Genomic DNA, 26742 nt, shown 5'->3' on the forward strand with positions numbered 1-26742 from the left:
GGAGGCAGAGCCAGGCAGATCTCTGTGAGTTCGAGGCCAGCCTGGTCTACAGAGCGAGATCTAGGACAGGCCCCAAAACTACACAGAGAAACCCTGTCTCGGAAAAAGAAAGGAAGAAAAGGCAACATAATCTTTTCTTCACTGCCTGTTCTTTTCATCCTCCTGAATCACCACCCGACAAAGCATCAGACATTTGCTGGGTATCAAATGTTACACTTGTTATCTCAACACTTGGGAGACTAAGATGGGAGGACTGAGGCTCAAGGACTATTGTTAAAAAAGAAAACAATGGGGCTGGACAGATGGTTCCACGGTTAAGAACATGTGTTGCCCTTGCAAAAGAGCAGGTTCAGTTCCCAGCACCCACATGATGGCTCACAGTCATCCATAACTCTACTTCCAGGATCTGACACCTGACTTCCCTGGGCAGCAGGCATGAGTGTTTTCTTCACATACATGCAGACAAAACACTTATACACACAAAATAAAAATAATCTTTAAAAAAACGAAATACTGATTAACCTCAGCATTCAGGGGGCAGAGGCAGGTGGATCTCTGTGAATTTGAGGCCAGCCTGGTCTATGTAGTGAGTTCCAGGACAGCCAGCACTACATAATGAGACCTTGTCTTAAGGAAATAAAATATGAAATACTGAACAGTGTATGAGGGGTGGGGAAGCAGCTCAAACTTCAGCATTTGGAAGATGGGGAGTGGTTCATGAGTTGGAGGCCACCTTTACCTACACTGAAACCAAGGAGAGAGAAAGAAAGAGACAGGGAGAGAACAGAAAATAAAATACTGTGAACTTAACAATGAAGTGGATTGGATTTTTAAAGGTAATGGATATTTAAAACTTATCACTTCTTAATTATCTTACTGCATTTCGTTCATTTTCTATGCTTTTGAAGCCACTTCTCCCATTGTACGGTCCAGTTAATACATAATGTGCTCAGACTACACATGGGTGACTTAAAATCTGACCAGATGATGGATAATACATAAACCATGGAAACTAATAAATGCTACAAACAGACCCAACTCCCTACCCTGCCAAAAGCCAGTTAACCATTTACCAGCATATCACTGACAGCACTTAGTGCCTAATGCACGGAAAATACTGTTTATCTTTTGCACTAGGTCATGACATATGAGCAAACACACACTAATATATGCACATACACATATGCTTTTAACTTTTTTTCTTTCTTTCTTTCTTTTTTTTTTTTTTTTTTTTTTTTTTTTTTTTTTTTTTTTTTTTTTTTTTTTTTTTTTTGGTTTTTCGAGACAGAGTTTCTCTGTGTAGCTTTGCGCCTTTCCTGGAACTCGCTTTGGAGACCAGGCTGGCCTCGAACTCATAGAGATCTCCTGCCTCTGCCTCCCAAGTGTTGGGATTAAAGACGTGCGCCAGCACCGCCCGGCATGCTTTAAACTTTTATTCACACTTACTTATTAATTAATTTCTCTATTTGGGGAGGGGGCACGTGTCACAGTGTGCATGTAGGGGTGGGAGTTCAGTGAATGGAACTCAGGTGGTCAGATTTGGCAGCAAGAGCCTTTACCCAGTGTGCCGTGTCACACATTCGTAGATAGGCTTCTTAGTAGTGCGTGGGGGTTAAAATGTTTCCCAAAAAACTGGGAAGTATATAATTAGGAAAGGAAGTACATCTTTCTAACTCTCCAATTAACACTGTTAATTTTTTATTTTTTTTTTAAGAAAAAAATCTTTTTCAAACACCGTGAATCTTCATCGGTGATTATCTCCATTTTTCAGATGGGGAACCTAAAGTTCTCAGATGGCAAAATTGAAAGCACTGCAATCGACCAGTACAAGTAGGATTCAAAATTGCACGCGGTAACTTCTCCATTAGCGTACTTTCGCAACAAGCTTTCCTGCGCCGCCTAGTGACGCGCCACCACCTTGCGTAATTTCCCTTCCCGCCAGACTTAAAGAGAATAGGCGTGGTCATGCCGCTGAATTCTGGGAAATGTAGTACATAGGTCAATGACCACCAAGATATAAAAAGAGGCGGCTAAGTAAGCTATCTTAGCCTCCTTTATCTTGCTTTTTTGTGCGAGTGCGTGGAGCGGGGTGGGGGTTTCCCATACCAAGGTCTCTCTATATAGGCCAGATAAGCCGAGAACTCGCGATCTGGCTGCCTCGCCCTCCTGAGCGCGGCTATACGACCTTGGCCTTGAAACAAAGAACAAAGAGCGGGTTCAGTTGCCTTGCAACATTATTGGCTAATCAATGTGAGTTGCATTCTGGGAATAGAAGTTCCTGTGGCCCGGATATGTCGACAAATGATGACGAGACTAACGTCATACGTTCTGCTCTGGTCTGGACCTCCGTGGAGCTTAACTGTTTCACAATGCAAAGTTTGCCACGTTGCGACAACCTCTAGGTATGCGCAACAGGCCTTCGGGTCAACTCCGAACACCAGCTGAAGTCCTACCTTTTCTCACCGGTTTGCACACTCTTCTTGAAGCTGGTGATCCAGCCTCCCACCCTATCCAAGAGCTAAAGTAGGTCCTGGGGCACCGAGGACAAACTAGGACCAAGACTGTAGGCATGCCTACCCTGTTGGGATGGAGGGGGTTCATTCTCGATGTTGCAGCTGCATAGTTCAGTCAAGCCCTGGGAAGTTTACCTAGAGCAGGAAACTAGGATGCTGTGTGAACTCGAGGGGATGCAACATGTAGCTACACAACTGCTCTACTAACCGCTGGACCACCTTGAGGGATATCTGGTGATCCTGATAGGGTGATGGTCAATGAGGTCATGAAGATTGACTTGGGGATGTTCATAGAAGCTGAGTCTTTAAGGTATTAGCACGTCAACTGAAATATCATCAGCTGTATCCACCAGAAAATTAATGAAGGCTGATGATATTTTAGTTGAGTTGTTCATGGAGACCGATAGAGTGCACTCACTGGTTAGCAAATGAAGGAATCACTAATGAGAGTGTGACTCCTGAGAGTTCTGGATAGTCAGCAGTCTACATAATAATCGATGGCGGCGAGGTTATGGAGAGAATAACAGGGATGGGTAGGCAGAGTGATTAAAGGCCTCGTGGGGGAAGTGAAGAAAGAAGAAACAGAAGCTGTGCGAGCATGCCGGGTAATGTGTGTATTGATGAAAAGGATACTGAGGGCCACTAACTTGTGTGATCTTTGAGGGGTTGGTTGGAGAGCTGAGTTAATGGAGCTAATAAATGGGCATAATAGAGACCTAACAGGTCATGATTCTCTAGGCACTACTGGAGATTAAGGTGGTGGTAATTAATGGCTGGAGGCATTGATGGGCTGCAGAGTGGAGAGAGATTAGGCTGTGGGAGATGGAATAAGATTGTGTTGAGGTATTAGATGTGAAAAGCATGGCATTAATGGGGGGTAGTAGGGTTCTGTGAATCTAGAGCTACTGGAAATAACTAGAAGATGCTCGGGTATTAATAGAGAAGAAATGAGCAGAGAAAATAGTTGAGAGAGAGAGAGAGGTTACTTGTGTAGTGTCAGTGAGAGCAGGAGGTGGGCAGGGTCAGTAGCAGGTCATGAACTGTGGAGTCTGTGGTACCCACAGTGATGGGAGCCTGTCAGGTCTTCAGTCTCCATGTGTTGAATGAACTGTCAGATGGGTCATATAAACTCAGTTAAGTGGACTTTGTTTTCTTTACCTTGTACAGGTAGGTGGTATCCTGTTACCTACCCTGTTTACTCCTACAGGACAGCGTCAGCTCACTGCCTACCAGCAGAGTGAGATGGGACGGACTTCAAAGGATAAACGGGATGTCTACTACCGCCTGGCCAAGGAGAATGGCTGGCGGGCCCGGAGTGCCTTCAAGCTACTTCAACTGGATGAGGAATTCCAACTCTTCCAAGGTGCCTGACTTGGTGGCCAAGTGACCTGGGAGTGAAGAGAAGGCCGCTTTTCTGCAGAGCTCACTGTAGTAGGGTCCTCAGGTGAGAAAGGTCCATGCAGCTGACAAAGTATGTCTTCACTGTGTATGCGCAGGTGTGAAACGAGCAGTTGACCTGTGTGCGGCCCCAGGCAGCTGGAGCCAGGTGCTGAGCCAGAAGGTTGGGTGAGTGGAGGTCTGAGAGGGTGAAGCGGTGGGAAGCAGGAGGGGCTGGGCGTAAAGAGTGTGCTGACGTGGACTGTGCTGTCCATAGGGGCCAGAGTTCCGGGCAGGTGGTGGCTGTGGACTTGCAGGCTATGGCTCCACTCGCAGGCGTGATACAGATACAGGGGGACATCACTCAGGTGAGCGCATGACAGAGTATTGGGGTTATCCTGGGAGAAGGCTCTGCTTGGGGGCTATGGAAACTGGAAAAGAAACAAGGCAATATAAACAGTGGAAGTAATATGTAATCCTGGGATTTAAAAGGCTGAGGCTGAGGGGTAATAAACACAAAGCTAGCCTGAGTTCTATAATGAGACTGTGGCTCAGAATTAAGAAGAGAGAGGACTGCAGGGTGGCTTCAGTAGGTAAGGATGCTTGCCGACAAACCAGATGACCAAGTTCAATGCTGAAAGTTGTCCTCTGACCCCCGTGTGCATACAGTTGCACATGGACCTAAACTTTATACACACAATAAGTGAATAAATAAATGCAGTTTTTAAAATACTTTAGGGGCTGAAGAGATGGATGGTTCAGCAGTCAAGAGCACTGGTTGCTCTTGCAAAGGATCCAGGTTCAATTCCCAGCACCCACACAATGGCTCACAACTGTCTGTAACTCCAGTCCCAGAGATTGTCATGCCATCTTCTGGCCTGCCCGGCACCAGACATACGTGTGGGGCACTAACATACATACAGGCAAAACACCTATATACATTTTTAAAAAAGAAAAATGAGCCAGGAGGTGGTGGCGCACACCTTTAATCCCAGCACTCGGGAGGCAGAGGCAGGCGGATCTCTGTGAGATCGAGGCCAGCCTGGACTACCAAGTGAGTTCCAGGAAAGGTGCAAAGCTACACAGAGAAACCCTGTCTCGAAAAACCAAAAAAAAAAAAAAAAAAAAAAAAAAGGAAGAAAAGAAAAAGGAAGGGAGAGGAAAATGAAAATAAAAACATTTTTAATGAGTTGATTAATTTTTTTCTTATTTGTCGTGTGTATGTATGTGGGTGCTTGTGTGCTATGGTGTGCATATAGAGGTCAGAGGACAGCTTGGAGGAGTCAGTTCTTCCCTTCCGTTATGTGAGTTCTAGGGATGGAACTCTGGGCCACCACACCTGGCAGCAAGGACCTTTACCTGCTAAGCCATTTCACCAGCCCCTTAAAATTATTTTAAATAAAAAAGAAAGAGGAGCTGGGCAGCAGTGGCGCATGCCTTTAATCCCAGCACTCGGGAGGCAGAGGCAGGCGGATCTCTGTGAGTTCGAGGCCAGCCTGGGCTACAGAGTGAGATCCAGGAAAGGCACAAAGCTACACAGAGAAACCCTGTCTCAAAAAACCAAAAAAAAAAAAAAAAGAAGAAGAAGAAGAAGAAAGAAAAGGAAAAGAAAGAGGAGGGAGATTGGAGAGGTAGCTTAGCACTAGAACACTTGTATAACATGAGCAAAGCATACTGGGTTCTATCCCTGTATCAGAGACAAACTGTGAAAGACAGATTAACAACAGACAGCCAGTAGATCGTATTGGAGAGACACCAAAAAATGGTGAGGATGGATCGCTAGAGATGGAACCTGGTCTTGGGCAGGCAAAGCCTAAGAACATGGCCGTCTCAGAGGCTGTGAGGCTAGGGCTGTGGGCAGGTGGGATTTGAGGGTGAGGGCAGCAGAGGGGCACCAAGACCACTCATCCCTCTTTCTCTGTAGCTCTCCACTGCCAAGGAGATCATCAAGCACTTTGAGGGCTGCCCTGCCGACCTAGTAGTGTGTGACGGGGCTCCTGATGGTAAACGGGGTGTGGGGGGACCTCTGTCTCCCCGCTCGGTTTTTTTCCTCCCTCTTCCCCTCTGCTTTCACCATTTCCTCCTTTCTGTCAGCGTCTCCCTACCTCTGCTCCCTGCTCTCATTCTCCAGCCTTCTTCTCACCACCTTTCAAGCTTTTTTTTTAACTATTTCATGGTGATGGACATGGAGGGACCCTCACGTATGCTAGGCAAGTGTTCTGCCCGCCGCGAAGGCATACCTCCTGCCCTCCAGCTTTGTGCTTTTTGTGCACCCTTCTGCCTTTTCCTACGACTGCCTGTCCCATCCTGTGTTCTTTGTTTTCAGCCAGCTGTCCATTCAAATCGTTTTCTAAGCACGTGTTGTGTTGGGAAAGTGTGCATAAATAAATTCCACTGACCTCTGGCCTTATGAAGTCAATGTTTTAGTGGGAATGCATAGAAAAGAAACAGTTGAGCTGGCGCCTCAATGCCTCTAATTCCAGCTCTTAGGAGACTGAGGCAGGAAGATCACTAGAGTTCAAGGTCAGCCTGGACTAGAGAGGCCCTGTCTCAAAAACTAAAAGTAGGGAGGTGGGGAGCTGGCTTAGTGGTTAAGAATGCAAGCTGCTCTTCCAGGGACCCCACTTCATTTGTGAGCCATCCATGCCTGGTGCCTCACAACTTCCTGTAATGTCAGCTCCAGGGGATCTGACACCCTCTCCTGGCCTCCATGGGCACACACATCCACATAAGTTTAAAAAAAGTTAAGTTTTAGAAATATATAAAACTAATAGCAATTTATAATTTTTAATATCCAGATAATTAAATAAACTCAAAGTGGTAATAGGTACTATAGGGAAGTCACTGAAACGGGCCAAGGAAGGAAAAACTACCTGTTGGGATTTTAAATAAAGTAGACAAGAAAGGCTCCGTTGACTTGACAGCCAGCGGAGTTGACAGGGCGCGTGCTGATGGGCCATCAGTTACGGTCTTGCTCTTCATACTGAGAACTTGGAGCAAACCCTGAGGGTTGTGGACCAAGGAAGCCTGCCTGGCTGGGATGGTGATTGTATGTACCCCTCAGGCTGCTTGAGCAGTGAGGGGCAGAGGTGCAAGCAGGGATACCAGGAGGCGCTGGACACTGCAGTACTGCCGAGGAGTGAAGGATTCCAGTGATGGACGAGGAGAGAGGAGAGTCACATTTGCAAAATAGAGCTGGCTGCATTTGCTAACGTCTGGCATATGAGAATGATGGGGCCAGAGCTGGTCCAGGGACTAAGGTTTTTGACATGAACAAATGGAAGGATCAGAGGAGCTGGGAGAGGAGGAAGAATAGTAGAAAATTGGCTTTGGACTTGTTGAGCCTATGAGGCCAATCTAAATAAAGCTCAGAGGAGCCATCTGGGCTAGAGGTCGAAATGCTAGTACTGCTTGTGGGACAAGTAGTTTCCAGAATTGGAATGACTTCCCAGGTGCTAGAGGTCAGAGTTTAAATCCAGTTGGAAGGCAGTACTCTGTTTTCAGAACCTTAGCAATAAGAAGGTCTGAAAGAAATGTCTGTAATTTTCTAATCTCTGGTACAAGAAGATATATCAAATCAGAGGGTCCCCTAACGCTGTTCCTCTCTCTACAGTCACTGGCCTCCATGATGTCGATGAGTACATGCAGGCCCAGCTTCTGCTAGCTGTGAGTAAACCTGGTGGTCGCCCCTGCTCCCCTTTAGCCCTCTCTTGGCGGCCTCTGCCTCAGCCTCCACTGTACCCCTCTGTCCTTCCCACAGGCTCTCAACATTGCTACGCATGTCTTGAAGCTAGGGGGCTGCTTTGTAGCCAAGGTGAGCCTTGGGGGACCTGGGGAGTGTTGAGAAAGGTGCCTGGGAGGGGAGCGCCCTTACCTCTCCATCTTGCCTCCCATACCCGACAGATATTCCGAGGCCGGGATGTATCTCTTCTCTACAGTCAGCTTCAGGTCTTCTTCTCCAGTGTGCTCTGTGCCAAGCCCAAGAGCAGCCGGAACTCCAGCATTGGTCAGTGGCCTGGAGGCCTGATAGGCAAGGGGGTGACTGCCATGTGTTCACATAAGGTTGAGGTGACAGAGAGTCACCTCTCACTTCAGACTCTCCCCACAGAGGCCTTTGCTGTTTGTCGGGGTTATGACCCTCCTGAGGGCTTCATTCCAGACCTGACCAGACCCCTGCTGGACCACTCGTACGGTGAGAGCCAGAGCTGGTGGCCCATGCCTGGGGAAACTGCACTACCCACATGCCCCTAATATCTCTTGAGGGCCTCAGCCTCCCACCCTGATGGCAGTTCTACCTGCTTAGAGATAGTTTGTACTAAAGGGAGCTTCAGTTCAGGTAGTCCTCCAGTGGTAGCTCTTGGTCCTGGTGGAAATTCTGGGGCAGCAAGCTCCTAAGCATTCACCCAGGGAAGATCCTACCTGTCCATCTTAGGAAAACTCTCAGTCACTGCCCTCAGGTGGAAACCTCGCCTGTGTTAAACATGTTCCCTGTCCAGGTCTGTAGCCTTGATGGGCAAAGGCAGATCCCATTTGAGTGAGACAAGGTCCTGATAAAATGCTGGGTGGGCAGAGTACAGTGAAAAGCCAGACCAAGGGCTCAGACAAGCCCCTATGAAGGTGATCTGCACTAGAGGGCTAGTTGATGATGGACCAGTGGGGGCGGGGGGCTTAATGTTCCTGTAGCCTGTGTCATAACTGGCCTTGCCCTGAGTCTTCACTCTGCCTCTTTTTAAGACTTAGATTTCAACCAGCTGGATGGTCCCACCCGTATTATTGTGCCCTTTGTGACCTGTGGGGACCTCAGCGCCTACGATTCGGATCGCAGTTACCCTCTGGATGTGAGTGTCCGATCATCAGGACATGGGTCAGGGAGACTGTCTCGGATTCTCATCTCATCACCTCCCTGCCTCTTGTGTCCCACAGCTAGAAGATGGCTCCGAGTACCAATATACCCCGCCCACACAGCCCCCCATCTCACCCCCATACCAGGAGGCCTGCAAGTTGAAGAAGAATGGACAGCTGGCCAAGGAGGTCTTCCCCCAAGACTGCTCCATCAACAGAATAGACAAGTTGCCCCAGCCTCTGACTGTTCCTCATTGTCTTCCTCTGCTAGCCCCCAAGGTATGGCTATTCACTTCTGAGCCTGCCATGACCCCTTCCCAATATGCATGTTTCTGTCCTGCCTCACATGGTTCTTTCCTGCCTTGCAACAACTATAAGAATCAGTAGGTCAGCCCACTGGCAAATGGGAAAATGTAACCAAATAGCTGAGTCCCTTTTCTTTCTCTTCGGCAGGTGGAAGACAATGAAATGAATTGTTCATCTAAACACGTTAAGGTAAATTTGCCTTTTTTTTTTCCCCTGAAGTTCAAATAAAGGGCACCTTCAAGAAAAAGCTGAATGGGGACTGCAAGCTGGCTCAGTAGTTAAGAGTAAGAGTAGGCACTGCTCTTGCAGAGGATCCGAGTTTCATTCCCAGCACCCATGTCTGGCGGCTCACAACTGCCTGTGACTCCACCTCCATGGGATTGGACATATCTCGCCTCCCTGGGCACCTACATTCCCAAGCACATACCCAGGACACACATACACAATTAAAAATAATAAAAATAGTTGGGCATGGTGGCACTCACCTTTAATCCCAGCACTTTGAGGGGTGGACAGGAAGTAGGCAGGTCTCTACAAGTTTGAGGCTAGCTTGGTCTGAACAGTTCGAGGCCAGCCGAGGATACATAATGAGACCCTATCTTTAAAAATGCTTCAGTGGGTTGGAGATGTAGCTCAGCATGTAGAGTGCTGCTTAGAAAGAACAAAGGAGCCAGGTGGCGGTGGCGCACGCCTTTAATCCCAGCACTTGGAAGGCAGAGGCAGGCGGATCTCTGTGAGTTCGAGGCCAGCCTGGGCTACAGAGCAAGATCCAGGAAAGGCGCAAAGATACACAGAGAAACCCTGTATCGAAAAAAAAAAAAAAAAAAATGCCGGGTGGCGGTGGTGGTGCATGTCTTTAATCCCAGCACTCAGGAGGCAGAGCCAGGCAGATCTCTGTGAGTTCGAGGCCAGCCTGGTCTACCAAGTGAGTTCCAGGAAAGGCGCAAAGCTACACAGAGAAACCCTGTCTCGAAAAACAAAAAAAAAAAAGAAAGAAAGCACAAAGGTTCAATCTCAAAAAGCCAGGCAGGCCAGGCAGTGGAGGTACATGCCTTTTGTCCTAGCACTTATGAGCCAGAGGCAGATCTCTGTGAGTTCGAGGCCAGCCTGAGCTACAGAGTGAGTTCCAGGACCGGCTCCAAAACTACACAGAGAAACCCTGTCTCTGGAAAACAAAATTTTCTTTAAAGTCAAAATTTACTGAGGTCTTCCATATTTCAGGAAGACCTCAGTAAATCTTTCCATCTGTGAGGATCTCACAGAGATCCACCTGGCTCTGCCTCCTGAGTGCTGGGATTAAAGGCATTCGCCACTGCCACCCCGCTTTTTTTTTTTTTGTTTGTTCTTTTCTCTAAATTTTTTAAATTGAAACACAGGGATTAGAGAGATGACTCAGTGGTTAGGAGCACTTGCTGCCCATTCAGAGGACCAGGGTTTAGTACCCAGAACCCATATGGTAGCTAACAACCAGCTATAACTCCAGTTCCAGGGGCTCTGATAGCCTCCATATTTCTTCTGGCCTCCATATTTACCAAACATTCACGCAAGCCATTTACATACACAAAACAAAACACCAAACCGGGCAGTGGTGGTGCACACATTTAATCTCAGCACTCAGGAGGCAGAGGCAGGCGGATCTCTGTGAGTTCGAGGCCAGCCTGGTCTACAGAGCGAGGTTCAAGACAGCCAGGGCTACACAGAGAAACCCTGTCTCAAACAAAACAACCACAACAACAAAAACCCAAACAGTGCTGGGGTACAGGTCAGTGATAGGGCTTGCCTGGCATCTATGAGACCCTGGGTTGCTGGGTTAAAAATGTGCACTACCATACTCGGCCCCAATTACATGTCTAAGAAATGAGTTCTAGGCCTGGAGAGATGGCTCAGAGGTTAAGAGCACTGACTGCTCTTCCAGAGGACCTGGGTTCAATACCCAGCAACCACATGGTGGCTCATAACCATCTGTAATGAGATCTGGTGCCCTCTTCTGGCCTGTAGTTATACATGCTGTATACATAATAAATACATAAATCTTAAAAAAAAAAGAAAGAAAGAAATTAGTTCTAGGGCTGGTGAGATGGCTAAGCCTGAGAAGCAGAGGTAAACCCTTGTAACCCACAGGATAGAAGGAAAGAATTGACTCTCACCCATTGTTACCTCCATAAGCACACCATGGTGCTTCCACACACATATACACACAATAAGTAAATGCAGATTTTGTTTTTTGACTTTTGAGACAGGGTTTCTCTGTGTAGTTTTGGTGCCTGTCCTGGAACTCGCTCTGTAGCCCAGGCTGGCCTCGATCTCACAGAGCTCCACCTGCCTCTCCCTCCCCAGTGCTGGGATTAAAGGCGTGCGCCACCACCATGTCCAGTCCCCTAAAAAAAAATATTTTGTAGAGAAATTAGTTCTCGACCGTTTGTAGCACCCCTGTCAAATCATAGACTGTTCACAGTGGGAGCTTCATTGCAGGGAGAATGAAATAAATAGCACTTTGTAGTTAATCTTGACAGACTGTTTGATGCATTGTCCTTTATGTTAGGATTTGCAGTAACACTCGAAGTAATACAACTCAGAGCTGCTGCCCGTCAGAACAACCAGAGGCTGGCTTGAGCAGTTCGCCAGCCTAGAGTGGGGATCTGCAGCAACTCCATGACGACAAAGAAACCGAGGAAGTCTGCGGAGCTGCAGGAGGAATTTCTGGAGACTGTGAGCACACGCCTCTTCTTTCAGCCTCTCCTGGGGTGTCCTGAATAGGTTCAGGATTTCCTCCCCCCCTGCAAAGCAGGGGTTCTTACCATGGATAACCATCAGGCACCTCCACCAACTTGATGGAGGAAAGTGTCACACCTTCACTCTAGCTGAAGTTCAGCTTTATTTATTCCCGGTCAATGAACATTGGCAACCAATCAACGGTAAAAGCCTTACCTGTGCAAGTCCCTTACTTTTTATGGTACAGTTTACAGGCATCTGAAATACTGCTCGTATTTCTCGCTGCTTTGGATAATAGCAGATTTTATAAATCAATCCTATAATTAAACATCCCATCTATTACTGCATCCTAATTTTTCCTGATTGGTTGGTCGGGTATTTTTAAGACAGTATCTTCCTATATAGCCTAGACTGCCCTCAAACTCAAGATCCTCCTGCATGTCCCCTGAGTGCTGAGACTACAGGCCTGTGCCACCAAACCTGGCTGCTGTATCCCAGTTTTATTTCAATTAAATAGACGGTGATAACTGTATTTCCGTGTAATTGGCTTTCATCATTATTCATATGCATTTGTAGACATATGCAGATGTGCTTTTGAACACTTGTTGTGATGGGCTGAGCGTGTAGCTCAGTGGTAGAGTGTGTGCCTCGTATGCACAAGGCCCTGGATTCTGTCTCCACTACCACACACACAAAAAGAAATTCTGTTAGCTGGGTGACCTGCTACCAACACCTGTAGTCCTGGCTACTCAGGTGCCCAAAATACAGACATTCAAGCCCAGAAGTTCAAGGTCAACCTGGGCAACATAGCTAGGTCCCATTTCAAAAAGAAAAGAAAATTTGAAGCCAAATGTAGTACACACCTATAATCCCAGAATGTGGAAGACTGAGGGGGTTGTGAGTTTGAGGCCAGCTTGGGGTGCATAGTGAGACCCTGGTTCAAAAAACAAAGACCAAAAAAAAACTATGAAAGAGTCCACAGGTATAAGTAAGTTTCCAAAGGATTTCTCAAACAATTTTTTTGTTGTTTTTTATTTTTTGAAAAAGGGTCTCATGTAGATGGTAGTGGCTCACACCTTTAATCCCAGCACTTGGGAGGCAGAAGCAGGTGGATCTCTGTAAGCACAAAGCCAGCCTGGTCTACAGAGTGAGTTCCAGGACAGCCAAGGCTACACAGAGAAACCCTGTCTCAAAAAAAAAAGAAAAGGAGAAGGGTCTCATGTAGCCAAGGCTGACCTCAAACTTGCTGTATACCCAAGGATGACCTTAAAATACTGATCCTCCTGACTACCTCCTAATTACTGGCCTCAAAGGCATGTTTCACCAGGCCTAATTTTACTGGAACAAGCTTCAGGTTGAGAGTCTTTCCTTTGCCCTTAGCTAACATGTACAAGTCCTTGAACTGTATCCCAGCACTACCCACAAGAGGGTATGGGAGGGAGACCTGTTTTCTAAAGAAGTGTCAGGAAGTCTTCCTTGCCTGCGGTCCTGAATTTCTGCAGCCCAACAGGCAGGTTTGACCTGAGCTCCCTCCACTGTGTGGTGCCATCTTCAGTGGCTCAGTCCTGTGTCTCCAAACCCATGGCCATAGGTGCAGCTGCATTTTAGGCTGACTGCAGGAATAGCCACACCTCCCTGTGTGATTCCAGGAATGCCTGCACCCCACTCTGTCTAGAGGTCTTCCCACCACAGTGATTTAATCCACGATGAGTCTTCTCATTCAAATCCCTGTGACCACAGGAATGCCCGCAACCCAGGCTCTCAGGCTGCAGGAATGCATGGCAGGCGTGTCCACACAAAAGGCGGTGGGTCGCAGGTGTCTCCACACCCATTACAGCATAAACTCAGCAGCGCCCAGGAAAGAGAGCTGAGAGACATCACGAGTACCCCTGTGCCAGGCTCTGAATCTTAGGAGGGCCATGGCTGGAGCAAGTCATCCCGACAAAGGGGAAAGCCTGTGCTTGGCCCATTCCCTGAGCAGCCAGGAAAGAGGAGGAATGGAGCTGGAATAGAGTCAGCCAGAGGACCAGTATGTAGTGGGCCATGACATCAGAGAGGGCCCATAGGAGCAAGAAATACCTGAATAGAATCAAATAGCACCAAACGTAGCCCAAGAATGGAGGCTGGAGAGCTGGCTCAGCTGTTAAGAGCATTCATTGCTGACCTGGGTTCAGTTTCCAACACCCACAAGGTGGCCGAAAACCATAACTCCAGTTTCAGAGGATTTGGTGTTCTTCTCTTCTGATCGCCACAGGTACTAGGCACTGCATGTGGTATGCAGACAGAAAGAAAAACCACACAGATGTGTAATATAAAATAAATCTTTAAAGAAAAGAGTTGCCACCAGGCAGTGGTGATGCACACCTTTAATCCCAGCACTCAGGGAGGCAGAGGCAGGCGGATCTCTGTGAGTTGGAGGCCAGCCTGGTTTACAGAGCGAGATCTAGGACAGGCTCCAAAGCTACACAGAGAAACCCTGTCTCGAAAAAAACAAACAAACAAAAAACAACAACAAAAAAAGAAGAGTTGGCAAATGGGATTATGTAAAATTAAAAGGCTTCTGCATCAGCAGAATGAACATAGAGTAGGAGAGGATTTTTGCCCACTATACTTCAGATAAAGAGTTAATATCTAAAATATATAAAGAACTGCATAAATTAAGTACCAGAAAACCTTGCCAATCAATAAATAGGACCAAATGAACCAAACAGGTAATTCTCAAAAAAAAATAAAAAGGGAATACAAATGGCTGATTTTGTTGTTGTTGTTGTTGTTTTTCGAAGCAGGGTTTCTCTGTGTAGCCTTGGCTGTCCTGGAACTCACTTTGTAGACCAGACTAGCCTTGAACTCATAGAGATCCACCTGCCTCCCGGGTGCTGGGACTAAAGGCCAACAATTTGGGTTTTTTTTTTGGGGGGGGGGTATTTATTTTTATTTTACATGCATTGGTGTTTTGCATGCATGTATGTCTGTGTGAGGATTCTGGATCCCCTGGAATTTGAGTTACAGACAGTTGTGAGCTGCCATGTGGGGGCTGGAAATTGAACCAGGGTCTTTTGGAAGAGCGGTCAGTGCTCTTAACCACTGAGCCATCTCTCCAGCCCCTTGTTTTTGTTTTTTAAGACAGGGTTTCTCTGTGTAACAACCCTGGCTGTCCTGGAAAATCTCTGTAGACCAGGCTGGCCTTGATACTGCCAAGTGCTGAGAATAAAGGTGTGTGCCACCACACCCAGCTGCCATAAATACTTCTTAAAGTATTCAACATCCTTAGTCATCAGAAAAATGCAAATTAAACTCCTTTGAGGGCTGACAGGATGGATGTATAGGTAACGGCTGCCAACACTAACACCCCGAGTGCAGTCCCTAGGGCCCACATGGAAGAGAGAGAGAACCAACCCCTGCGAGCTGTCTTCTAACCTATACATGCACCGCGTTGTAGCATAAGCACCACCACACACATACAAAAAAATAAATAAATGTAAACCCTGAAGAACTAGGAACGTGGCTCCTTTGGGTAGGTTTCCCTAGCATGCACAAAGCCATGGGTTCAACTCCTCAGGTCTGCTTAAACCAGCCATTGTGGCACACGGCTGTAACCCCAGCCAGCACAGGGTGGGTAGCAGTTCAAGATCATCTTTAGCTACAGTGTGAGTTAGAGGAGAGGCCAGCCCAGGCTCCATGGGACCTTGTCTCAAAAAATCCAGATAACGGGGTTGGGGATTTAGCTCCGTGGTAGAGCGCTTGCCTAGCAAGCACAAGGCCCTGGGTTCGGTCCTCAGCACTGGAAAAAAGAAAGAAATCCAGATAAACTACTTTGAGATTCCATCTCACCCCAGCCAAAATCTCACCATCAAAAAACAAATGCTAATGAGGAAGTGTGGAAAGAAGAACTTTTATTATTGCTAGGAGTGTAAACTGATGCAGTCGCTATGGAAATCAGCAGAGGCTTCTCAAACACCTAAAAATAGAACTGCGGTATGATCTAGCACTCCAGAGCTTATTCCCTAAGGACTTTACAATTCTACTACAGGGATACCACAGATACCCCTTACTGTTCCAGCATAGTGTATATGTATAGCATTGGATTGCCGATTTTGTTTGTTTGTTTTGTTTTTCCAGACAGGGTCTCACTATGAAGCCCTGGCTGTCCTGGAACTCACTTGGTAGCCCAGGCTGGCCTTGAACTCAGAGATCTGTCTGCCTCTGCCTCCTGAGTGCTGGGATTAAAGGCGTGCGCTGCTGCTGCTGCTGCTGCTGCTGCTGCTGCTGCTGCGCCGCCACCCAGCATACATCCTATTTGTTGCTGTTATATTCACAATGTCGAGGCAATGAAGTCAGCCTAGATGCTCAACACGTGTATAAGGAAAATTTGGTATATTTACACATTATTCAGCTGTAAAGAAGAATGAAATTTGCAAGAAATATGGCACTAGAAAACATTAAGCCAGCCTATCTCAGAAAGACAAATACCACACGTTGACACTCATATATGAATCCTAGCTTTCATCCTTAAGTGTGTGTTTCTATGTTAGTATACATGCGGACAAAGGCCATAAAAATGGAAAGGTGTCCATGAGACGGGATAAAAAACTTTAAAGGCAGAGGGGGCGGCGGTGATAGAACACAGGAGATAGAAAAGTAGGAAGGGGGACTACTTGGGGTAAAAAGGTACAGTGAAAAGGAGGGGCAACAAGATGCTAGAGGGGCTGGAAATCTGGCAATCAACCCAAACTAAACATGTATGAAAATACCACAAGCAAGCAAACCTGTTACTTTGCAAGCTAATTTTCAAAGGTGGTGGGGTGGCCAAAGAGAGGACTTTGACTTTTTCTCTGACACAGAGCAACTCAGGGCAGGGCTATGTATGTGCACAGGGTGGGCATGGATCATTTAGGTTGGAACAGGATTCCTCTGGCTGCTGTGGTAGTGGTTACCCAACTTTTTTTGGGGGGGTGGGGGCGGATAAAAACTCAGAACTGGTCTAGTTGTAGTAGCACACATCTGTGGTTCTAGCCAGTCAGGAGGCCAAAGCAGAATGATGACATCAGTACATGTTACATAGTGAGACCCTGTCTGAAAAAGAAAAAACTTCTTAAATGTATGTGCCTGTGTGCATATCACATGTATACAAGTGCACTCAAGAGACAAGAAGTGGGAGGACATCCGGAATCCTGAACTAGAACTAGAGAACTGTAGTTACAGATGGTCTCGAGCTGCCTTATGTGGATACTGGAATCCAAACCCAGGTCCTCTGTAAGAGCATTATGTACTTTTTGTTTTTGTTTTTGGTTTTTGAGACAGGGTTTCTCTGTGTAGTTTTGGAGGCTGTCCTGGAACTCGCTCTGTAGCCCAGGCTGGCCTCAAACTCACAAAGATCCGCCTGCCTCTGCCTCCCAGTGCTGGGATAAAAGGTGTGCGCCACCACTGCCCAGCAGCATAACCATTTCTAGGGTAGCCAGAGTTACACAGTGATATAATTTCTCAGCATAAAATTGATCTTTAAGAACAGAATTCCTGAGTGATTAGTAATTTGGAGTCATTAGGAGTCATTTCTTGCTATGTTCATTTAACACAATAGTAGTAGGTTTTTCCCTGCGGCCCATGAGCTATCTAGTCACAGTTTCCTAGTCACTTTAGTAGCCATTATGAGTCCCATCTCCTGGACTGGGCCTTAAATCCAATTAAAAAAAAAAAGGTGGCTAATTAGTCCCCCAAAATTCATGTCATCACTGCACCATTGGGCATATCTTATTATAGCATATAGTATAGCTCACAGAGTTTGTAACCAGGTGATACTGATGGTTTCTTTTCTCTACTAGTAGTGTGTGTAGCATCTTCTAGCACTATGAACTCTAGCCAGTCGGGGTGATGCTTCCAGTTGAGTACCAGCTCCATTTCTCCATGTGCTATACCGTAAGTATGTGGTGTCTTCAGCAATAGGGCCTTACATCAACTTGTGGAGGGTAACAAATAGCATTGACAATAACCTATAGTCTTTCAAGGAAGATCCCTTTGGCCAATGACCCATGAGGTAGCCCATCCTGGCACTGGAGGTTTTACTTGGTGTTATAAGATGTCTGGTTGGGATAGTGTTTCCCCGTTATATGGTGACTCCATTTAGATTCCTTTGGTATATGTATATATTTGAGGAAGCTTCTACAGACACCTTACCTGAAACCAACCCTGTGACTGCCTTCATCTTGGACTTTAATCTTCTAGAACTATGAAGAAAAGAAATGCATGCTGTCTTAATTAATCTTGTGTTGCTATGAAGAGACACCATGAGCATGGAAATTCTTTTTTTTAATTTATTTTTTATTATTTATTTATGTATATGAGAGCTTTATCTGCACATACAACTTTATGCCAGAAGAGGGCATCAGATCTCACTAGAGATGGTTGTGAGCCACCATTTGGTTTCTGGGAGTTGAACTCAGGACCTCTGGAAGAACAGCCAGTGCTCTTAACCACTGAGCCATCTCTCCAGCCCGGAAATTCTTATGAAAGAAAGCATTTAATTAGTTCTTGCTTACAGTTTCAGAGGTTTAGTTCATTATCATCATGGTGGGGAGCATGGTGGGCCACAGGCAGACTTGGTGCTGGAGAAGTAGCTGAGAGTTCTACATTGGGATCTATAGGCAGCAGGAAGAAGAGAGAGCCACTGGACCTGGCTTGGGCTTTTGAAATCTCAAAGTCTACCTCCAGTGACACACTTCCTCTGACAAGGCCACACCTCCTCATTCTTCTCAAATAAAGCCAGAGAGCATGTGGCTGAAGCGGCCAAGTTCTTCTGCTTGCTGGAGCTGGAAATTGGCCCCCTTGTTCAAATACATTTTCACCAGTTTTCTGTTTTCAATGGTTTCCTTCACTGCTTAAACTTTTTGTTTGTTTGTTTGTTTGTTTTTTGTTTTTCAAGATAGAGTTTCTGTGTGTGGCTTTGCACCTTTCCTGGAACTCACTCTGTAACCCAGGCTGGCCTCGAACTCACAGAGATCCTCCTGGCTCTGCCTCCTGATTGTTGGAATTAAAGGCGTGTGCCGCTGCCGCCACCGGCTTGCTTATACTTTTTAATTCTTTCCTACAAGTTGGATGGGGTCTTTTCCTGGGGTCCCCAATCTTATTATTCTATTTAGCACCAGGCCTTTCTTTAAACTTTTTATCTCGTACTGGGCTTAGCTCCATTCCACTTCCTGGTGCTCCCTTTCTCCTCAATCTGTACATTTTGTATTTTTCCTTGCTCAGCTTGCTCTTTTTTGTTATAGATTTATAGCATAGGCACTAATAACCAAGCAACACAGTCAATCCTAGGCTGTCTTGGAATCTCCTCTGCCAAATCTATTAATCCATAACTCGTCAATTTAGCCCCAGGCAGATTTTATGAACAAGAGCTGAAAGCAGCCATGTTCTTTGTCAAAATATCAAAAGAACAGTTTCTAGATCACTTACTAATATCCTTCTCTGAAACCTCTTGGACTAGGCCATCACAGTTCAAATCACCCTCGACACTGCTGTCTTCCATGCTTCTACTAGGATGGCCCATTAAGCCCCACCCAAAGCATTCAGCCCGCAAGTCCACATTTCTCCAAACAAAAGTATGGTCAGGCCTATCACAGCAATAAATACCCTGCTCCCTGGGACCAACTTCTTGCTTAGTCAGTGTTCTGTTGCTGTGAACAGACACCGTGACCATGGCAACTCTTATAAAAGAAAGCATTCAAATGGGGCTTGCTTACACTTCAAAGGTTTGGTCCATTGACATCATGGCAGGGAGCATGTAGGCAGGCATCATGGTACTGGAGATCCCATCCAGCAGAAAGAGATCTACTTCCAGATCCCAGGCAGCAGAAAGAGAGTAGCACAGGCCCTGGCTTAGGGTTTTGAAACCTCAAAGCCCATCCCCAGTGCCGCTCCGTATGGGCCAAGCATTCAAACACACGAGTCTGTGGGGCCATTCCTCGTCACACCCCCACAGGTGCTAAGTACACAAGCCTGCCATCCACCTGTGCTGCCTGAGTGTTCGTGTCTGTGTGTGTCCATGTTCCGGCCAAGTGCTTAGAGCTGGGTGCGAATTCACAGGCGTCCATTGACCAAGGCTGGGGTATCTAGTATATGTGTGGACATCCCTTTGGGTGCCTGTGTATGTGCAAGTGTGAGTGAACAGGTGCACACACAAGCTTGGCCCTGGATGTCCAGGCATATGTATCTCTGGGAATTTGCATAAAGGCATGGGTACGACACAGAGACACAGAGACAGATAGAGAGTGTCTCTGCAAGGATTTCCATTGTCCTAGGACCGAGTACATGTGTACTCCAAGTGCCCATAAATACATATGTGTACACAAATGAATTCGCCCATAAGCCTGTGGTTAGGTGTTTGTACACATATACCTCATGTGAATGCATGCATATATGGAAGTGATCAGGTATGTACATGAATCTAGCCCTTAGTATCTGTACACATTTATCTCTGGATACCCATACATGCATGTCTGTGTGTGTGTGTGTGTGTGTGTGTGTGTGTGTGTGTGTGTGTACTAGGTATACATAGATATACCCACAGACTAGGCCTATATATCTACACATGTACCTCTAGGGACTCCTGTTTGTATGTGTGTATGTGTCAGGTGTACTAGGTCTGGACATGAACATCATACACATGCCCCTCGGATCTCTACATGCGTCCAGCTGTATCTATGGGATCTTGGCTCTTGGTGTCTATGGAAATGTACCCCTGGAAACCAAGGCCACATGGGAAGATAGTCGTGAAATTTTACTTCCGACTCTACTTAGCTGAGGATTGTCAGGGAAACCAAGGAATGCCCCTCCCCTGAGACTCTAGGTTTTGACAGAGCCACAGGAGTAAAATTGGAAAGCATTTTGTTTGTCTCCAACCTTACCATTTGGAACGCGGGTAGAGCCTGAGAAACACTGCTTTCTTCCTTCAGCTACTTCCCTTGGTGTTGAGCAATTCTGCGAGCTCTGTGGTAGCCCCGAGACAAATGTAATTAGGTGAGACAGCCTGTAAGCCACTAGGGTAGGCGGAGGTTCTGGGAAGCCGGCCTTTCCGAGTATGGAGAAGACAATGGTGCAGGCTGCGGATGAGAAACTTCGGGGGGGGGGGGGAATGGGGAATGAAAGGATGCAGCAAATGGGCCACAGCAATAGGGAGAAGCTGGGCATGCAGAGCTGGGGTCTGGAGACCAACACTAAGTCGGACCGTACTCAGACAGCTCAGATCTGGGGAAAGCAGTTTGTCCAGGAGACTGTGCCAGGCTTGCTTATCACTGTGGTGACCCAACTGACCAAGCCTAGAGGGGGCCCAGAGACAAGGAGGCTTTGAGGGGTGGGTGGAAGGCAGCCCCCTTTTCTTAAAGAACTACCAGGATTCCACAAGCCCCTGGTGCCTACTGGATGTTGCCTGCTTTTTCTGACCCTCGGTGTTCTAAATTGCCCAATGGTCAGCCTGTCTGCTCCCAAGGCAAGCGTTTGGCCTGAAAGACTGGTCCATGGGGCAGTACACAGGCCAAGTGGCTGCTCCCCAAACCCAGCCTCACTCCTGCTCTCCTGCCATTCCATGGCCTATCCCCAAGGACATGGCTTGGAAGTAGACTGGGGTAGTCATAGCCTCCCCAGCCCATAACGGGAGAAGCCAAGCCTGATGGGACTGTAACCCGGGGTTAAAAAAGGAACATCCATTGCCAGCCTGCACCACACTGACCCACTTGGCCACAGTAGGGAAGACACAGGCCTCCTCCTAGCCCTGGCTGCTGCCCCAAAATTCCAAAAACAGCTCAGAGAGAGAACAGGTTCAGCTAAGGCAAAGGGATCTCCCCATCTAATCTTGACATCTCATCCCTCCCCACCCCCACCCCCACATCTGCTTACTGAAAGCCCTCGGGTGCAGTGTTAACACCTCCCATGGCTTCTACCTCAACCCTAAGACCACAGCTTGCCTCCAGAACCTTGAAAGGATGGATCATACTGAGTATGGAGTGTCAGGAAGCATCGGCCCATGATACACAGCTATGCAAGATGTGCCCTAACAAAAGACGCCTGGCCAGGGAAGAAAAGCAGGCATACGGAGCTCCTCTAGCATCCCTGCGTCCCAGCTTTGCTTTGTGGCCCTAAGAAGAATGGCCCTAAATTTCCAAGGCACGACACCACAAGTGAGGCCCTTCTGCATCCAGGTCTTTAGAAGTTGTTTTTGTTTTTTTTTTACATTTATCTATCTGTTTGTTTGTTTTAGGGAAGGGGCACCTGGAGATCAAAGGACCACTTGCAGGAGTCAGACCCCTCCTTGTACTACTTTCAAAGGATCAAATTCAGGTCGTCAGGCTTAGCAGCAAGCACCTTTACCCGCTGAGTCATCTCCAAGCCCAGCATCCAGATCTTTGAAGACAGATGAAGTCTGGAGATAAGGCCGAAGAGGACATAGCCTGAGGGATGGGCAGCCTTCAGCCTGGAGGTAGCTCTGAAATGAAAAAAACTGCACAGCCATTGTCTAGTACAGTATTAAAAACTGGGAAGAGCTTTTCAGTGGACAAAAATCTTTCCCGGGGGCCTTTTAAAAATAATATTTTGAGCCGGGTGGTGGTGGCGCACACCTTTAGTCCCAGCACTCGGGAGGCAGAAGCAGGCGGATCTCTGTGAGTTCAAGGCCAGTCTGGTCTACAGAGCGAGATCCAGGAGAGGCGCCAAAACTACACAGAGAAACCCTGTCTTGAAAGACTAATAATAATAATAATAATAATTTATTAATTGAGAATTTCCTACAATGTGTTTTGAGGCTATTCCTTTACCCAGCTTCTCCCAGATCCACCCCTGCTTCCCTACCCACCCAATTTTGTGTTCTCTCTCTTGTTCTAACCTGTTAGGCCAATTTATGTTGCCCACATACTTTTGAGCGTGTAGGTCAACCCAGGTGCCTTTTCAAGGGAATGCTCTGTAGGATCTAGCTGACCTAATTCTTTTTGAGATTGGGTGTTACTCTATGGTCTGGGCTGGCCGTGTCTTGCCCCATCTTCCCACATGTTCGAGACCACTGTGGACTTAAAGCTGGTTCTTTTTCACCCCCAAATCCCCAGCCAAGGCTTATCTGATTCTACAGGTAGATTGTGCCTTTATCTTTGATACAGAGTTAGAGGTCCACCCAACAGTGCTAATGGGAGCCACTTATAAAAATGCAAATCCACAAAAGTAGAGATGCACAGGATAGGTACCTATAGGGTGGCCGGGACATCACCTCTAGGACCTTGATTTCCACATTTCTACAGTAGGCTCTTTGGAGCTGTGAGCTGCTGAGGACCTTTGTAGCCATCTTTTCAGGGAAGAACAGTTGGTCTCAAAGGACCAAGATTCTAACAGCTACAGGCTGAGGCTCCCTTAGCCCAGGCCCTACTCTTGAAGACCAAGTCCACCAGACAAGTAGGTAAGACATTCATTAAAACATCCACAGCAGGAAAGTGGCCCAGCAGATTGAGCCACAGAAGCTATTCCTGAGTCTTGCCTGCCAATCTTGTGGGAGACTGAGAATGGACTCGGTGGCTAAGGAATCTTAGTCATAACCCCTGTCTCTGGCATTAACATGCCCTGACGTTAGAGGCTCAATCTGGGAAATGGAGCAGCACCCTTACCTGGCCTGACTGGGCAGGAAGGCAGATGTACTCATTGGGAATGTGTGGGTGGCAAGTGGCAGGAACCCAAGTCAAAGCAGCTTAAGGTAAAAGGGAATTACAAGATAATGGGAGAGGCCTGAGCCAAGTGAGCTCTAGATGTGAGCAGCTAGTCCAAAAACTCTACCTGCTCCAGCAAAGGGGATCGGCTTTGTCTGTGACTCCTCCGCCCTCAGCAGGCTCTAACCAAGCGTGACCTCAGCAACTTACACACAGGCAGTGAGGAGCCTCAGGCCGTGGGCAAGCTTGGCTCCCTTTGTTCCAGCTTTAGGCCAAGTGGCCTGGCTTGGATCAGTCATCTATTTCCAAGTTTCATCGTCAGCCCTTTGTGTTGCTGGGAAAGTGGGGGATAGCAAGAAAGAGGCCCGTGGCGTTTAATGGGAGGGAACACTGCTGATGTGAGTCGGCAAATGGAATGTATCCCTGCTGCAATACACCACCAGTGAGTCCTTCAGGAACCCCACGAGCATTCCTGGGGCCTCTCTACTACACCAGTCAGAAGTCCTCAGTCTTATGCCACAAGTTGCCTTGTCTCTCTTTGCCACCAGAAATTCTATCACCCATGACAGATGGCAATCAATCTGTATTAGAATGGCAAGGATTCTGAAAATGAGAAAGCACATTTGTGGTAGAGCCTGTCTACAAAAAGAAGGAAGTGGGTCTTCCAGCAGAATGTAGGGCAATGCAAAAAGGATGGGGACGGGGGATCTCTTGGGGGACTGCCAAGTACTCAGAAGACCTAGCTAGAGTCTCCAAGGCAGCAGCAGAAGAAAAAGCAGCCTCCTTACTAGTTCATGTCTCCATGTCGAGCAGATGGATGGCCCTCCCTTCCTCTGAGGAATCCATCTGTTCCTCTGTGAGCCTGGCAGCTTGATCCTGCTCTGAAGCTCTTGTGCTATGTAGGTTTCTATTGCTATGGCAAACATCATGAGCAAAAGCAACCTGAGGAGGAAAGGGTTTATTTCAGCTTACAGTTTACATCACCGAGAAGAAGGAAGCCAGGGCAGGGACTCCAGGCACTGGGCTGAAGCAGAGGCCAAGGAGGGACAATGCTTACTGGCTTGCTCCGTTTGCATTTTTCTTTTTTTTTTTAAGTATTTTATTTATTTATTTATTTATTTATTTATTTATTTATTTATTATGCATACAGTGTTCTGCCTGCATCCCTGCAGGCTGGAAGAGAGCACCACTTTCACTAAAGATGCTTGTGAGCTACCATGTGGTTGCTGGGAATTGAACTCAGGACCTCTGGAAGAACAGCCAGTTCTCTTAACCTCTGAGCCACCTCTCCAGCCCCCGTTTGCATTTTTCTAAAATCCAGGACCACCTGCCCAGATATGGCACCACCCACAGTGGGATGGGCTTTCCCACCTTAATCATCAACCAAGAACATGCCCCCACACAGCCAGGTATAGTGGCACACGCCTTTAATCCCAGCACTCAGGAGGCAGAGGCAGGCAGATCTCTGAGTTTGAGACCAGCCTGGTCTACAGAGTGAGTTTCAGGACAGCCAGGACTACACGGATAAACCCTGTCTCAAAAAAAAAAAAAAAAAAAAAAAAAAAAAAAAAAACCGAAGGAAGGAAGGAAGAAAGGGAAAAATGAGTCAGGTGTGGTGGCACATACCTTTAATCCCAGCACTAGGACGGCAGAGGCCAGCCTGGTCTACAAAGTAAGTTCCAGGACAGCCAGGTCTACACAGAGAAACCCTGTCTCAGAAGGAGGAGAAGTGGGGGGAGGAGGAGGAGCAGGAGGAATGCGGGGTGGGGGGGGGGGGGGGAGTAGAACAGGAGGAGCAGGAAATGTCCCACAAACTTGCATACAGGCTATCTGATGGAGGCATTTTCTTAATTGCAATTCCCTCTTCCCAGATAACCCTGTCTGTGTTGACAAAAAAAAAAAAAAAAAAAACAACAAAAAAAACCTACACAGTCAGAGAAACAACATTTAGAGCACTTCTTCCAGCTGGGGCTCTAAGGATTTCCCTGAGGGAAGCAATTTCAGAATTCCCCTGAATGCAGCTAGCTTAGTTTTATAGGGTGGGTGTGGCGGCGCATGTCTTTAATCCTAGCACTCTGGAGGTCCTGGCAGGCGGATCACTGTGAATTGAAGGCAAGCCACAGTTACATAGTGAAACCCCGTCTTTAGGTGTGGGGGTGGGGGTGGGGGGAACAGGACTAGAGAAATGGCTGAGTGGTTCAGATTTCATTCTTGTCTTGTCGAGGACTCAAGTTTGGTCCCCCACCCCCACCCCGTACCCACATCAGGCATCTCACAACCACCTTAACTAACTCCAACACCAAATAGATCTGACACCTCTGACCTCCGTGTACACCAATACTCAATGTACACACACACACACACACACACACACACACACACACACACATACACACACACACTTCTCAAAAATTTTAGAAACTAAACAACAGCAAAAACAACCTAGAACCAGGAACATATCTCAGCGAGTAACAAGCTGAGTTTGATCCCCAGAACCCCAGAACTCACAAGCTGGGAGAAAACTGACTACTGCAAGTTGTCCTCCGACCTGCACATATGTGCTGTGGCACACTCGTGCTCACTCACACACAAATCAAGTGTGGTAGTAAATGTCTGATCCCAGCCCTTGGGTGGTTGGTTTACAAACTGACTGCTCCAAGGTGAGGTTGAGGGGAAAGGTTTTATTGTAGATACGAGGAAGATACAGCCAGAGGCATCTGGAAGAGTTCCGAGTAGGGAGAGAAAGTAGCAGACTGAACATGGCCAGCGGACTAGAACACGGTTTGAGGGGTGGGGGGCGAGCAAGATAGAAAGACAAAGAGCTTGTGGGCAAAGGAGACCGAGAGAGAAGGGTGAGAGAGAGAGAGAGAGAGAGAGAGAGAGAGAGAGGAGAGAGAGAGAGAAATAACAGCGTTATAAGAAGAATGGGAAGCTGGGGCCCGGGCAGCTTCTGAGCTAGGAACTTGTGAAACTGAGGGAGCCTGGAGGCTAGCATGCCCTTTGGTATGCTAATAGGCACCACAGGTAGTCCTTTGTCCCGTCTACCAGTGATAAGGAAACAGCTCCTTTGGTAGAAGAGAGAAGAATTTCATTTGGACCTGACAATTGGAAGCCAAGAAGCAGAAAGATCGCCAATTTACGTTCATTACCTGCTACACAGTATGTTGGAGGCCAGCCTAGATTCCATGAAACTTTGTTTCCAATAACACCAAAAATCACCATCTTAGACCGGGTCAGGGGCACCGGGCACTGTTGACTCCACAGAAAGTGAGAAGTGGAATGGCCATATCTTCTAGAAATTACCCTGACAGGAGACAAGG

At 47.2% G+C, this 26742-nt stretch overlaps 1 protein-coding gene across 5 annotated transcripts; it reads left to right on the forward strand.

Moving 5' to 3' along the window:
* Nucleotides 1-2301: 2301 nt before the first annotated feature.
* Nucleotides 2302-12282, forward strand: Ftsj1 (FtsJ RNA 2'-O-methyltransferase 1). Of its 5 annotated transcripts, none has more exons than XM_037198972.1 (13): nt 2302-2523; nt 3681-3876; nt 4010-4079; nt 4168-4258; nt 5815-5893; nt 7504-7556; nt 7651-7704; nt 7794-7896; nt 7999-8082; nt 8625-8728; nt 8814-9011; nt 9186-9227; nt 11581-12282. In XM_037198972.1, the coding sequence occupies exons 2-13, from the start codon at nt 3756-3758 to the stop codon at nt 11590-11592; spliced, it is 1011 nt and encodes a 336-aa protein (XP_037054867.1). In that variant the 5' UTR covers nt 2302-2523; nt 3681-3755; the 3' UTR covers nt 11593-12282. The 5 variants fall into 5 exon arrangements, with proteins under 5 accessions (XP_037054867.1, XP_028737233.1, XP_028737234.1 ...); XM_028881400.2 differs by having other exon boundaries at nt 3721-3876; XM_028881401.2 differs by having other exon boundaries at nt 2302-2402; nt 3721-3876.
* The last annotated feature ends 14460 nt before the right edge of the window (nt 12283-26742 follow it).

Source organism: Peromyscus leucopus, chromosome X (genome assembly GCF_004664715.2).
Source record: "Peromyscus leucopus breed LL Stock chromosome X, UCI_PerLeu_2.1, whole genome shotgun sequence".
Taxonomy (NCBI): Eukaryota; Metazoa; Chordata; class Mammalia; order Rodentia; family Cricetidae; genus Peromyscus; species Peromyscus leucopus.

Coding starts and splice junctions, on each gene's coding strand:
- Ftsj1 (XM_037198972.1), top strand. CDS start 3,756: ATGGGACGGACTTCAAAGGATAAACGGGATGTCTACTACCGCCTGGCC. Junction 4,080..4,167: donor GTGCTGAGCCAGAAGGTTGG/GTGAGTGGAGGT, acceptor TGCTGTCCATAG/GGGCCAGAGTTCCGGGCAGG. Junction 8,729..8,813: donor ATCGCAGTTACCCTCTGGAT/GTGAGTGTCCGA, acceptor TGTGTCCCACAG/CTAGAAGATGGCTCCGAGTA.